Source organism: Perca fluviatilis, chromosome 7, assembly GCF_010015445.1.
Source record: "Perca fluviatilis chromosome 7, GENO_Pfluv_1.0, whole genome shotgun sequence".
In the NCBI taxonomy this organism is placed as follows: Eukaryota; Metazoa; Chordata; class Actinopteri; order Perciformes; family Percidae; genus Perca; species Perca fluviatilis.
The window spans coordinates 13,981,243-13,996,846 of NC_053118.1; the positions used below are offsets into that span (position 1 = coordinate 13,981,243).

A 15,604-nucleotide genomic window follows, 5' to 3' on the forward strand; every position below is an offset into this window, starting at 1 on the left:
ATTCAAATCCACGCAGCAGCAGACTGTGACGGTTTCCCTGGCAGATGCAGCAGTGCGTTTATCAACCCTGTGGAACCAGCACTCCAAGCTTCGCTGAAGTTGGTTGACTTCATTAAAAGAAGAGCACCACTCTCTTGTTTAGTAATATGACTGTCAGGGTTAACATAGCCAGGGACCTCTCGGGATAGTTGCCTACTTCAGCACTATCTTCATAGAATCTGTCTGCTCTCAACTAGAGTGGAGCTCAGCTGAGTTTCTGGGTGCACGAGTAAATTAGGGAAATAAGACTCACAGTCAGTGGCAATTTCCCAGGTTTTAAGTGGCAGTGGAAATCTCTGCAAGATTCCTCCTCTCTGAAATTGTACTGTATTGTAGCTAAAAGTAACATGATTATGTGCATGAGCATATTGCACAAGTTTTGAGGGGTTTAGCATGCGTGTCTCTGTCTACTGTAGATGAGAAAAGCCGAGTTATCACCATAAGAGAAGCTGAAGTCAATATGAATTTAGAAATAATAATTCAGAGAAAATGAGCTGAAAAATGCTTTCCAAATCCAATATGTTTTATGAATACACTAACTTATTTTGTTTGCATGCATTATAATTCCAAGAGCTTTTAAATCACCAATTTCCTCATTTCATTTTATAATACAGTTGTCAAAATATAAAGTTATTCAATGTGATAACACAATCAAAATTGTGTTTATCGTCTATTAGTTCAATGTAAACCACTGCAAGCTATTATTCTGAAACACTTGAAAGCTGAACTTAAGTATTGCACCACGGGTGATTGGTTGAGATAATTCATTCTGATTTGTAATGCAAAGTGCATTTCATCTAGTGCAAAAAAAAATTGGAACCCCACATTAGCTACTGAAAAACTGAACATTATTAGTGGTATTAGTACCATACACTACAAGCATTACAGGGTGTGTGCTGTTTTTGTCAGGGTCTCTGTTACAAAGGAATGCATGTTGTTGTTGAGAAAGAGAGATAAACACTAAGAATAAGGAAAACATGTTTACAATACTGAATGTTTTTCCTACAGCCGGTCACTGTGGTGTTCCAGAGCAGATCGTAAATGGGCAGGTGATCGGGGAAAACTTTGGGTATAGAGACACAGTGGTTTACCAATGCAACCCTGGATTCAGGCTCCTTGGCTCCTCAGTACGGATCTGCCAGCAGGACCACAACTGGTCTGGACAGCTACCAGTTTGTATCGGTAAGTACTTTAACACCAATTCTGACTGCCTGATTGACTGAAAGAGGGATCGTGTGTGTGTTATATCGGAGTTTCTCACCATAGACACCACTGTTCAGATGGAAAAGAGCTGATGGAAACTGTTGTGCTTTTTATTCCTGGATTTTAATTACGTAATGTTTTATGGAAGACTTCAATATGTAAATTTGTATTCACAACCAAGAAAGGGTTAATCAATAAATGTGATGACGTGATTGCATTGTTAAAATAAACCAATAAATACAAATGTTTTTAGCACTCTTAAAAATTGCAGTCACTGTTAAAAAGCTTAATTTCCAAAGCTTCCTGCTCCTTTAGTTTTAAAAGCGCTAAAGTCAATAATTGATACATATGTCACCTAGTCACCTATTGATGCAATGTAAAATATGCTCTTTTCCTTTCCTAACTACCCCAATGTCTGTTGAGGTTAATTATATGATAATGATAATTCTATGATAGGTGTCAAGGTACGTCACCTATATCGATCATGGTTATTGCATTTTTTCTCTCCCTTATTCTTTTTTTCCACACACTCTCTTTCTCCCCCTCCTCCCCTTTACCTTCCCTTTGATCCTTTCTTTGCTCTTTTCCTCCTCCTCTCTGACACGTCTCAGCTGTCACATGTGGCCATCCAGGTAGCCCTATATATGGCCGCACAACAGGTGATGGCTTCAACTACAATGATGGGGTGCGTTTCTCCTGCAACAAAGGCTACACGCTGGAAGGACCCTCCACAGCTCAGTGCCAGGCGAGCCGCCAGTGGAGCCAGCAGCCACCGACATGCAGAGGTAAGGTCCAGCTACAGAGCTCCTCCAGAATGGCAGCCTATACAACTAAAGGTGTTCTATTTCATCCCTGCTGACCAGCAGAGGCGGTGCTTAAAGTACTGAATATTCCCTTTGCGCATGCGCAGTTCGAGTATGTATATTACCAACAATGTCACTTGTGACCCCTGGATGACCCGGGAGAGACTATATCTTCTGGTGTCATCAGGGGATCTGTTCCTTTTTTCTTCTCGCGTGCAGTTGCATTTACTTAACATTGGCTGAAGCCGTTTTCTACGTTGCTGTCGCTGGAAGCCTTGTGACCTTGTTGGTCAGAGCAGAGACAATTTGTTTGTCCTCCATGGGCCGTGGCAGCTCACCGGTAGGATGGTGTTTTACTCTCCGGGTATAAGGTCTGTGATTTACATTGTGCAACCCTCGGCGGTGTAGTGGCGTTTTTCACTTCCCACTCCCAGTATTAGGTTGTATTTTTTCATTACTTTCCATTAATAAGTTAGTAGCTGTGTTTTGCTGAAGCTAACTTTTTACTGAGGTTTGTAAATCTTGACATTGAAGGGAGCGTTTAGCTTCCCACTCCCGGTATAAGTTGTCTTCTTTACATTAAGTTAGTGGCTGTTTTCGGGCAAAGCTGGCAGGCGGCGTCTACAATGATGATGATGGGGATCGAGCCTCTCAAGACTCGGCAGGCTTCCATTCCTCGGGCCAGAGCTCACTGAGTGAGGCGGAGGATACCTCCATGCAGGCCATCATGCGCATGGCCCAGGATCGCCTGCAGCTAGACGTACCACAGCAGGCCAAATCCTCCCCTGAGAGCTCATTCCTCAGGTGCTGGCGGGCTCCTACTGCCTTTGCTGTGCCCCCCTTGGAAGAATACTTGGAGGAGCTGCATGCATGTTGGAGCTACTGCTACGGCAGCCATGCACGATGCAGCAAGAGTTGGGCTGGATCATATGCCTGCAGTTGAGCCTACCATTGCATCCCTCATCGTGTCTCCTGATGAGACACTGCGACTGTCAGGTCACGGACAACCTTCTCACAAGGGCTTACAATGTGGGAGCTGGTGCTGGCAGTATTGTCAATTCCCTGGCTCAACTAATGTTCGCCCTCTCTGCTTCCCTGCAGGGAGGCAGTGTTGAGGCTTCCACAATCAGCCTTAATGACGCATCGTTACAAGCTTTTGCCCTCATGTCCAGGGAACTCGGGCGGATGATAGCCTTCCTGGTGCAGACTTGGTGCCAGGTATGGCTCGCACAGTCACCTCTGTCGTTCTTGGGCTGCTCAAGCTCTGGCATATAGGAGGACCCTCCATCCGTAGCATCCTGATAAAACCAGGGTAGCTGTTCGGTTGGGCTGCGCTGGAGGTGCCGGAGCGTACCGTTCAAGCTCGGAAGACCATCCGCCACCAATGGCTCGCTACGTTGGCTATCGTGGTCCTCAGCATCCTGGGCAGCAGCCGGCCAGGGACTGTCGTGACGCTACCCGCTTTCCCTCCAGACGGTCTTGAGCCCCAGATCCTGTCCGTTGTTCGCCCAGAGCCCCTATGGGACAGGGGGCCAAAGACTGAGGCCTCTGGGCCAGCTGTCGGTTTCTTTTCCCATCAGCTGCTTCGTTCTTGGGCTGCTCAAGCTCTGGACCCCTGGGTGCCACCTTAACCCATGGGTACAGGCTCCAGTTCCGATGCCGGCTCCCTGCCTCTGACCGGGTCAAAATGACCTTCATCAGCGACCCAGCAAAACCCCAAGCGCTGGACCAGGAGTTATTCGCCCTCCTGGCCAAGAACGCCATTAAAGTGATGGTTCGGAGTAATTTCACCCTAGGGTCCTTTGCACCATGACCTCGAGCCAAACAACCCCCAGAAGCTTTTTTCACCTGGGTCTAACATTGGGAGAGTTAGCGTAGAGTAGCGTTAGCCGCTGAATAGCTTAGCGCAGAGGCTAATGGATCCGAAGTGTCTCTTAACATTACCCCACTAATAATGCCCGAAATTATACCAAAGGTCTACACTAGTATATATAGGTTATGCACTCATAAAACGATGGATTGTAAAGTTTGTAAGTACACCAGAAGGTTATGTAAATAACACTTGCCTGCTGGCTTCTGCTCTCTGCTGCTGTTGTTAATATTTTTTAATTTAACTTATTTTTTAAAGTAAGTGCTGTAGTATAACTAGCAGGAGACAAGTAATAATTGAGGTAAGTTTGGAGACATTACCTTATTTAATCATTAAATTAATAAATATTTTTGTTGCATCTCTTTTCGGTGTTGTAATTTGTAGATGTCCCTAAGCACTCTTACTGCCCGGTAGTAACAGCAGAAGCCAGCAGGCAAGTGTTATTTACATAAACTTCTGGTGTACTTACAAATTTTACAATCCATCGTTTTATGAGTGCATAACCTATTTGTACTACTGTAGACGTTTGGTATCATTTCGGGCATTATTAGTGGGGTAATGTTAAGAGACACTTCGGATCCATTAGCCTCTGCGCTAAGCTATTCAGCTGATAACGCTACGCTACGCTAACGCTCCCAATGTTCGACCCAGGTGAAAAAAGCTTCTGGGGGGGTGTTTGGCTCGAGGTCATGGTGCAAAGGACCCTAGGGTGAAATTACTCCGAACCATCACTTTAAGGCTGTAGATCCTCTGTCGCACCCCAGAGGCTACTACTCAACATACTACCTCATCACAAAAAAGACCAGCTGATTACGTCCAATTTTGGATTTGAGGGGACTCAACAGGTACCTGAAAGTGTTACCCTTCCACATGCTCACTACACCGGATGTGCTGCGCACTGTCGCTCAGGTAGAGTGGTTTGCGTCCATAGACCTGAAGGATGCCTACATTCATGTCATTCTACTTCAGCACAGACAGTTTCTGCGTTTTGCCTATCAAGGCGACACTGGGGCTGGTCTGTGGAAGACCGCGCTGCACACATCAGTTTTCTTAAGCTGCATGCGGTGCGGATAGCTCTCGAGCACTTTCTGCAATACTTCAGAGGAAGGCTTGTACGGTCGGACAACACGTTGACAGTCTTTCATATCAACCTGTTACAGGTGTCCTTAGACCTCATGACTTGGTCAGATGTGGCATCCCAATTCTCAGCGCCTTCAACTGTGGGTTTGGCCACTGGAGGGCCCAAACAGCTGCTGAGCAGCTGCATAGACCCCGTCAGGCAGACTATAATGAACGCCAGACCGCCGTTCACCCGCCTGCAGTACAACAACAGGTGCAAGCTGTTCTGTCATTGGTGTACAGGGGGGAGGAAAGAGGGAGGGGGGGGGGGGGGGGGGAAAAGGGGGGGGGGGGGGGGGGGGGGGGGGGGGGGGGGGGGGGGGGGGGGGGGGGGGGGGGGGGGGGGGGGGGGGGGGGGGGGGGGGGGGGGGGGGGGGGGGGGGGGGGGGGGGGGGGGGGGGGGGGGGGGGGGGGGGGGGGGGGGGGGGGGGGGGGGGGGGGGGGGGGGGGGGGGGGGGGGGGGGGGGGGGGGGGGGGGGGGGGGGGGGGGGGGGGGGGGGGGGGGGGGGGGGGGGGGGGGGGGGGGGGGGGGGGGGGGGGGGGGGGGGGGGGGGGGGGGGGGGGGGGGGGGGGGGGGGGGGGGGGGGGGGGGGGGGGGGGGGGGGGGGGGGGGGGGGGGGGGGGGGGGGGGGGGGGGGGGGGGGGGGGGGGGAGGGGGGGGGGGGGGGGGGGGGGGGGGGGGGGGGGGGGGGGGGGGGGGGGGGGGGGGGGGGGGGGGGGGGGGGGGGGGACACATGCCTTTGGGGTGGGAGATCTGGGTTCGATTCCCACTGCGACACATAAACCAATGTGTCCCTGAGCAAGACACTTAACCCCTAGTTGCTCCAGAGGCGTGCGACCTCTGACATACAGTATATAACAATTGTAAGTCGCTTTGGATAAAAGTGTCAGCTAAATGACATGTAATGAATAATAATCTTTGCTCAAAATCATTTTGACAGTTTGACAATATTTGTACTGGAAATATTTTCCACTATTTGCATTATTTTCACCCAAATAAAATAGAAAGAGACAATAGATGTGTTGCACAATATGATGAAAGCTCTTCATTCATAAAATGCTTGGAAAAATAGCTTTTTCATATTTGCCTTTGAATACTTCTCACTTTAGACAGACATTTGTTGCAGTGTTGCAAGATGTGGTAAATGTATGTACATATGATCTGAACTGGCTTAAAATATTCTATAGAACAAGGTAACGGGAAGCAAACATTACAAAACAATTAAAGAAATGCATATAAGTGATATCCATTGTGGCTTTAATTGGTCTGCTACCTCTGGATCTAGTTGGCCAAGGCTACATTTGCCAGACTATGCCCATTTTAAAAATAGCTCTCCTCTTGGCATGTGTTTTGTTGGCAGTCAGATGTGAAGAGACACAGATTTCATTACTCTGAATAGCACCGTAGAGACAGACCTGGTAAAAGATCAAGAGTAAAATCATATTAAACTGCCATGACTCCCTTTATCAAAATACGTCCTTTTGTTTGCACTTAAATTTTCTCACAGCTTTTTCGCACATTTGCATTATTGATTTAATTTGATGTTTCTCTGAACTTAATTTCACCCTCATCTACTTTCAGTTGTCTAAACCACTTTATCAGCAGAGTGGTTTCAGAGACTTCCACTGCTTCTTAAATGGATGCATGTACATTTGTGACAATTTGGTTCTTCTGTTTTCAGGAGGAAGCATCAGGTGATATTATTATTGACTATGCTTAAATATAGCCTGGGCTCACTTGTCTCCCTGTTTGTAGAATAAACAGAAAAATCCACTGATCAGGTCATGTCAACAGTTCTATTATTAACTCACAAGTAAACATGCTGACAGAGAGCATATATGCTGATGAGGCTCCGACCAAAGGAGACTGCACAGCTTCCAGGAAAGAAAAGTCAGAGATCCCCGGTGGTGATGCTGGGTGGAGTTAATTAGGCAGATTGCCACATGACTATATGTGTTGTCTTGTTTTTTACTCTCTGCCATGCTGAGGTAAAATTATTCCAGGTACTGTTAACTTGATATGTACACTATATGTGACTACAGTAGATGAAATTATTTATATTCAGGCAAAGGCAGTTATAGAAACCCATTGCAAATAAATAATCCAAATATTGATACAGTACAGTAAAGTATGTATGGTATCATAATTCAATTAATAATCACTGCATGCTTTATTTAATCTCCTGCTATTCAGTGGTGTGATCTGCACTATGAACATTAGTGCCATAGCAACCTTATGGATAGAGATGCCCACAGTATTCATGAGATGGGTTTGGAAACGCTGCCAAGAAATTAGAATTCACATTGGCTCAAGTAACCATTACTGTCCTGTACTGTACATCAATAGTTTATTTATCACAATAAATTGATGTGTATGAAACGATGCCAGGAACAGTTCTGCTAACTATTATTACAATATCACAGCACGCATATGATAAAGAGCGAAGATAAGTACTCCGCTCAGTGCTACAGAAATAAAGGAATCTTTTTCAACATTTACTTTAACAACTATGCAGTTCCAACAGTAATTTACCTGAAATTTCATTAAAATGTCTGTAACGCCTGAAATATCCTTGCACCAAAAAAACTTGATTTGATTGCTGTCATAGTCTGCTGTTTGTATTCTCCCATCATGGTTAAACTAATTGAATAATTCATGGTGGCATAACTGTATTATTTTTCTTTTCTGTTTCATTTAGTGGTAAACTGCACAGATCCAGGTATCCCTGCCAATTCTATCCGGGAGAGTAAGATTGAGCATGGTAACTTTACATTCGGCAGCGTGGTCTTCTACGACTGTAACCCAGGATATTACCTGTTCGGCTCAGCAGTGCTCACCTGCCTGCCGGTAGGCCACTGGGAAAAACCTCTACCAGAATGCATCGGTACAGTGGCTACCTTTTTAATATTACCTTGACAATCAATTGGCAAATCATGTTATTAACTGTGTTTATCTGTCTGTCTCCTGTCCACTGTTCAGTTCATCAGCCTATCCACATTTCTGTGTAATTAGTGCATTCATGCAAAAGCTAATGAATTGATACTCTTAACAAGAGATGCAGATACAAATTAAGAGAATTCACTCTCAATTAAGTGTCCACAACCTTGTTTGTGTCCTCAATTGCTTCTAGAGTTTAAATGGTACAAGTTGCTAAATGTGGTGGCTGAGAGCATCTGTGTAATGTTCGATGCCCCAGTGGCTTATGGTTATGTTGCACTGTGCCTAATTGAGAAATAGGGAAAACTGTCATACGGCCAGTTGTTCAGGCTATAGCTAATGTTCCCTCAAAACCAGGCGCTCAGATTCGAACAACAGCCATCTATGAACTGTAGGGGTTATCTGAGGTTGTAATGTTGCTCAAACACCTGGCTCATCATGCACTCTACTTTTGTGTGAGGCCGCCAACCATAATGACCTATTTCTAGTGAAGTTATGTAAAGTAAACTTCTACATTTTGCACACAGGCTCAGAAAACACTTCATTTCATGGAAGAGAGATGATGCATAGCATTTACTTTCATCAAACAGATACACAGAAAAGATACACAGGAGTGTCTGTCTACATTTTTATTCACGTCTCCAGGCGTCACTAACTGTTGTGAATCTGTTACATTCCATTCTGTGAAAACCCTGTCGTCAAAGTGAATGCAGCGATTGTTAGAAAATGTATATATTCTTGTGTCTCGTTAAACCTTTACAACATTGTGAACTGAACCCTGCTTCGTGTCACTTTGTTTTTCAAGCTCGTAACTGCTTTCAGAATCAACTCACAGAGGTCAAGCCAGTAGATGATCAGATTGTTTCATAACAGTGACTCTTTGTTAAGAAATTAGCTTTGCAAAGTAGGCAGCACCCAGAAACGTACGTAAAGTAAAGTAGCACAAAAAGTTCTGAAAACAATCCAGTGACCATTTTATTAAGTGTATATACAATATTACTTCAAATTATCTTCATGAAACATGATTATGACAAGCAAACTGATTTCTGTTTTAGTAGTTAGGCACAGTAGTCTTAGATGTTTTTTTTTCTTTCAACAAGCTTCTCTGAGCTACTTATAGATTGAAAGTTCACAGCAGTGTAGATCAATATGCTACTGGACTGGTTGTTGGTTTTGGAAAGGTTTCTTGATGAAGCAGCAAGCCATGTGATATGTATGTTACCGTTTCATCAAACCATTAATTAACAGTTGAAAACAGTGGGGTGTCTCACCAGTATCCGTATAAGTGGTGATTTTATTGAGGCAACACGAATCCGTCTATCCATTCCCTCATCCGTTACTCCACAGCGCTGTGGAGATAGGTCTGGCAATGCGAGACTACTCATCCATTAATAATCTTATTTCCTGTCCTCAAACTCCATTTGTCATGCAGAGGTGGACTGCGGCCACCCAGGTACTCCTCCACATGGAGTAATGAGCGGGGAGAAGTTTACATTTGGCTCCACAGTGCGCTATTCCTGCTCTGGAGACCGCCAGCTCATAGGAGAATCATCACTCACCTGTCAACTAAATGGACACTGGAGTGGTCCACTGCCCCACTGCGCAGGTAAACAAATATAATCATGCACAAGCATTCCTGCATACATTCACAGGTCTCTCTTTCACTCTTCCTTATGTCAATGATTTCAGTATCATATTAGGGACTGGTAGTTATTTAATTTGAAATTTATGTATCGTTTAATTTGAACTCAGTCTGTGCTGAGCTTCTCTAAATGAATGGCAAGAGCTGTGTTTACCCAAATATATTAAAACATTTTCTCGCTTACCTCAATTGATATAAAGTCACACACATAGTTTTAGTTTTATTTGCCCGGGTTTTGAGATATCTGTCTGAGATTACTGCCATCACCCCAATATTCTAGATTTTAATGGAATACTGTTTGTAGAGTTCATAGAATTAAAAATGACTTTTAAAGAATTAAGCATAAACACTTTTTCCAGACCTGCCAACATGTACGCATTTTTCGTACTCGGCACCCATTTTGACCCTTAAGTACGCTTGTACGATTCGCTGCTCTCTAGGTACGCATTTTGTTGCATCTCGCATTTCTCCGGTTTCAGTTTCTATGCAATCTACATCTATGACGTTGATTCTGCCGCTGAGCAGTGGAGTGAAAAGCTTTCGGCCAATCAGAGCGCTGCATTTTAACCCTCCGCCCACCTGCCCCTCCTAGCCAAATGCTTCGCGCGTTTAATTCAATTCAGTGCCTCAGCAAGCCAGGCTGTCTGGATAACTGTAGGCTTGCATGCCATGGCTGAACCGCCTCAAAAAAGGTTCGGAACGATTTCTTAACGGGAGAGATAGCTTTTCCTCCACATGTCCAGGCTACCTCACGTAGACAGTATATAGAACCTCCTCACACTTTCTGCACTGTGTGGAAGACAGACATCGACATCAGTCACCAAGGGGCAACAGGCAACGAACACAGTCCCATAAACAAATACTCCCCACCTCCTGAAATATAATGATATTAAAAATAAATGGATGATAAGAAAAAAACATTTGAGTAGCGCGTTACAATTCAGTGGTTGAAATGACTGCAGAGACGGATACATTTGCGACACGGAGAGTTTTTTACGCTGCGTTGAAGCAAGCTGTCCCGTCACTGTTCCGTGGTCAGAACCAGAGACAACATCTGTGTCCCGTCAGTGGCGACAGCAATGTGACCGAGCAACTGACAGATAACATGTCGAGAATTAATGTTTAGTCTTGCTACACGTAATATTACATTTTATCAGCGGTGGAAAGTAACTATAGTCTACAGTCGGCTACTTTGATTCAATTTTAATTGGGTATTTTTCATTTAATCCTACTTATTAGGCTACTCTAGTCCTACTTATTAGGATACTCTAGTCCACAATTCAGAGTCAAGTAGGCTATTGAACGTTTTACTTAACTATTAATTTTATAGCTTTAGTTACTTTGCAGCGTCAGATTAATAATACAAAATAATATGAATAAATTATGATGTATTAAAGTGGATAAAGATGAGACTTTGTTGACCCCGTGGTGAAATTCACAAGCTACCTGCCAAGAATACTTGCGCTTTTATTTTGGTGAAAGTAACTCAAAAGTAAAATGAGCATTACAATTCAGAGACAGTAATATTGTAATATAACTAATTACTCTCAAATGACAGTAACTAGTAATCAATAATGTATTACATTTTGTAATTAACTTGCCCAACACTGGTGCCAATAGGCTAGCCTATCACACCTGCCATCCTTCCCATTAGTTGGGGGCAGTTAGAAAAGTGGTGGAATGGCTAGAAAACTAAAAGGTTTTAGAAAGGCCAGGTGCTGATTAACGTACGATAAAGGTAACCGTTAGGCTATGTATGTGATGTGATGGCAACTGACATAATGCAATGTCACCCATGTCAAATTTTTAAAAGCGTATCTGAAAATATCTGACCCATGTTATTTATTAGCCTATAATTGTGTCTGTCAGGCTTCAATCTGTGCTTCTTTAGTAGTTGCTTTAGGCCTTTGTATTCATAACATTTCTTCAAGGTTGGCAGGTCTGCTTTTCCAGTAGCAATGCCCCTAATACTCTACACTGTCACTGTCAACAGTTTTCAGAAGTACTATTTCTTTGGTAGAAAGTAGGTCCAGTGAAAACAGTTCACAGCAATGTCTGTGGATTATACAGCCTGATCAGGAAACACATTCTGACAGACACATGTTGCTGTTGAATTGTTTAAAGGTCCCATGGCATGAAAATTTTACTTTGAGGTTTTGAGGTAACATTAATATGAGTTCCCCCAGCCTGCCTATGGTCCCCAATTGGCTTGAAATGGTGATAGGTGTAAACCGAGCCCTGGGTATCCTGCTCTGCCTTTGAGAAAATGAAAGCTCAGATGAGCTGTTCTGGAATCTTGCTTGTTATGAGGTCATAACAAGCGAGGTTACCTCCCCTTTCTCTGCTTTGCCCGCCCAGAGAATTTGGCCAACCCATGAGAGAGAGACGACATGGCTTTCAAACGAGAAAAGTGGCAGTTGGTCAAGGCCACACCCCCACCCTCCACCTTGCCCCGCCCTCTCTCCTCCTCAATAGCTACAGACACAGAAATGGCACATTCAGAGGAAAACTCATTGTGGGACTGGCTCTAGTGGCTGTAATTCTGCACCAAGGCTTAATTTCGGGAAAGAGACTTCAGATACAGTATTAGGGGACCACTAAGGCCTATATAAAAGCATCCAAAGAGCACCATGTCATGGGACCTTTAAATGTAATTTCTCAAAGCTGTAAGCACCACAAACAATTCACTCAAACTCCATTGTATTAGAGCCAGCCAGAGCTGTATTAGTGCCAGACAGGGGTTAAATTGGGATTTGTTATGTGGGGGGGGCTCTCCCTAGGGGGGTCCGGGGTTATGCCCCGGAGAGCCCCAGCCCAATTTAACTAACTACTAACTAACTAACTAACAAATTCAAACTAGAGCTTCGTCGAGCTCCTACAGAATTTTTTTTTAAATTGTACCTACATTCCAAAATATTTGACCATTATTGTTCACAAATTCCCCATCTACTGAAAGCAGTACAGCATTTTACTTTTCAGAACGGACATATTTGCATATGGCTGATTAATGTTTGCAATTGATGGTGGACCAGTACCAAATAACCCTACCCTTCATTACTCTTCCATTTGGTGATGAAATTTTGACTTCACACCTCAGCCAAAGAATGTGTAGAAGCAAATGTTGCTTCCTGAATAAAAACAATTAAATTGAGCGAGAGATATCAGCCCTAACATAACGTAAATGCAGACTCTGGCAACCAAAGGTTTTACCAGAACTTTTTGTGTCCAGTGTTCAGAACATTTATTTGCAGACTCTTCTCTTGGTGTTTTCTGAAAACCTGAAAGAAAGTGTACTATAGTGAATGTCTCCTCAACTACAAACTTACCCCCTTAATCCCTCTGTGCTCTTTCCTCCCATCACACTTAAGCATTCCTGACCATTTAAGTGGATTGTCTTTACTGAATGTTCACTTGGTTTGTTCAGCTCCCTGACCCAGAAGTAATGTTTGTAAGCAGACTTATATGATGGTGTTTTTTCTTCTTTAAATGGGAATGCAACCTTTTTACTCACCTTCAATATTTAGTATTTCCTGAGACAGTTGGAAAGTAGCGAGGCAGTAGAGAAGTTAGACTCCTAGGATATTAAAGCGCCCATATTATGCTCATTTTCAGGTTCATAACTGTATTTTAAGGTTGTACCAGAATAGGTTTACATGGTTTAATTTTCAAAAAACACCATATTTTTGTTGTACTGCACAGCTCTCTCTCACTGCTGCAGATCCTCTTTTCACCTGGTTTCTGTTTTAGCTACAGAGTGAGACCTCTTTTCATCTTCTTCTTCTGTACTATCTTTGACTGCACTCGCACATGCTCAGTAGCTCAGATGTAGATCATGTCAGCTAGCTAACTCTAGAGACAGTAAAAGAAAGCCTGTTTCTCCAACTTTGGTCAGTTACAAGGCAGGATTAGCTGGGAGACTTCTAAGTGAGGGCGCACATGTAAGTAGTTCTTTTGTAGATTATGGTGAACTTGTGTGTGTTGTAGCAGTGCTTTGCTATTGAGAACGACGTAGCATGCTAGCGTTAGCATTAGCGTTAGCATGCTAATGCTAACGGTTAGCATGCTAATGAGCTAACGGTTGTGGTTAGCCAGCTCATTTCGGACTGTGACGTCACAGTCCGAGACGATTTTGAACAGCTCACTAGGAGACTGAAGGCAGGACACATTCAGAAACCGTATCTCACTCAGAACAGCATGGATGGATTTTTTCAAAGTTTGTATGTGTGTGGAAGCACCAGAGACACAAAAGAACACCCCAAATCCCAGAAAAAGTGTTTTTTTCATAATATGGGCACTTTAAGAAGGGGCACATGATTGCAGAGGCTCAAACCCAGTCATTTTCCATAACAATGTGGTATTTCTCTTTATTTGCACCTGCATTATTATCTGCTTTTTACAGCCTAATAGCGGTTTTAGGCCTGCAATAAAAAAGATTCTCACCACTCACTCTGAGCTGTGTATCACCAGCATTAGCTCTACTGTCTCGGTTTGTCTGAAGAAACCCAGCCAATAAACTTTGCTTTAATCTGGGCAAAATAAAATGTAACACCAAACTATATTTAGTGCATTTAATTTAACTTGTCCAAAACCTAATTAACATCAACTCATCACTTGAAAAGGGAGATAAGTAAAGCCAACATGAATCTGTTACAAAGTATTTAAATTGTCTAAGAGCAGTTTCGAGAGTAAACCCCTGTGGAGGCATTTGTGCAGCAGAATAAGAGTCCTGGGTCAGTGACCAGAGGATTTAATCATAATAAATGACACTGTGACTTACAAAGCCAAAGACAAAGGATGTACTGGGGTGAGCTATAGTATATAATACATAGTTTGATTACATGTAATCAAAATAAAAATAAAAAAATGCAACTTCAGTTTATTTTGTAGCGTACGGTGTACGTTTTAGAGTCAGGTCTCCGACATCAGATGAAAAGGTGTTAGGTTTCAGGTTAAACAACGTCAGATCTCAGGAAAAACAGCCTCAGGTTTCAGGCATCAGACAAAAAGGCATCAGGCCTCATGATAAAACAGCCTCAGGTCTCAGGCAAAAATGCATCGGGTCTCAGGAAACGGCCTCAAACAAAACAGCCTCAGAGGAAACGGCCACAGACCAAACGTCCTCAGACCAAACGGCCTCAGAGGAAACAGCCTTTTAACTTTATTGACAGTTGACATTAACAATAACAGCCAGGGGGCAGAAAAACATGGCATCACATTAATTAAAAATTGTATGATGGTTCACTTTCAAACACAATGAATAATGGTTTCTGATTAGAGTACTTACATTTATAAATATGCCATTTGGCTAAAAGATTAAGGTTGATAATATAATGCTACATTTCCATTCAGTTCACTAGTTGTGAAAGGGGGCATGGCTTAAGCATAGAGGGTGGGCCAAACCATCACCAATGAATAAGGAACTCTCTGCTGAGTTCAATGATACCTCACACAAGGGTCTACATTAAATGGGTCATAAGTTATAAAAAGGGGCGTGGCTACAGCATAGGGGGGGCGGGTCAAACATCACCAATCAAAAAGAAACACTCTGCTGAGTTCAATGATACCTCATACAAGACTCTACCTTAAATGGGTCACCAGTTATGAAAGGGGGCATGGTTTAAGCATAGGGGGCGGGCCAAACCATCACCAATGAAGAAGGAACGCTCTGCTGAGTTCAGTGACACCTCACACAAGACTTTACCTTAAACGGTTCAAATGTTAAGAAAGGGGGTGTGGCCTGAGTAAGTGGGTGTGGTTAAAGTATAGGAGGAGTCTCAGTATCACACGTAGACCACACAAGTTTCATGTAAATTGGATGATGTCTGTCATATAAGGCTGATTTCCCGTTGCCAGTGGGGGGCGCTATGACCAAAAGTAAATTTTTGCCTATAAATGTCCTCAGGCCTGGACTCTTGTCAATCGTGTCAAATTTCGGCCAAATTGGACAGTGTACACTAAAGTTATAAATTCTTCGTTCATCGATAAATGCT

At 43.7% G+C, this 15,604-nt stretch overlaps 1 protein-coding gene across 1 annotated transcript in view; it reads left to right on the top strand.

The window, feature by feature from the left end:
- The window catches only part of LOC120561928 (CUB and sushi domain-containing protein 3-like), a 292,084-nt gene that overhangs the window by 227,190 nt on the left and 49,290 nt on the right, over positions 1-15,604 (top strand). Inside the window, exons 53-56 of the mRNA XM_039805270.1 lie at positions 1,048-1,221; positions 1,854-2,027; positions 7,734-7,919; positions 9,405-9,578. Coding sequence (XP_039661204.1) covers positions 1,048-1,221; positions 1,854-2,027; positions 7,734-7,919; positions 9,405-9,578 — 708 coding nt within the window. The remainder of the gene's footprint in view (positions 1-1,047; positions 1,222-1,853; positions 2,028-7,733; positions 7,920-9,404; positions 9,579-15,604) is intronic.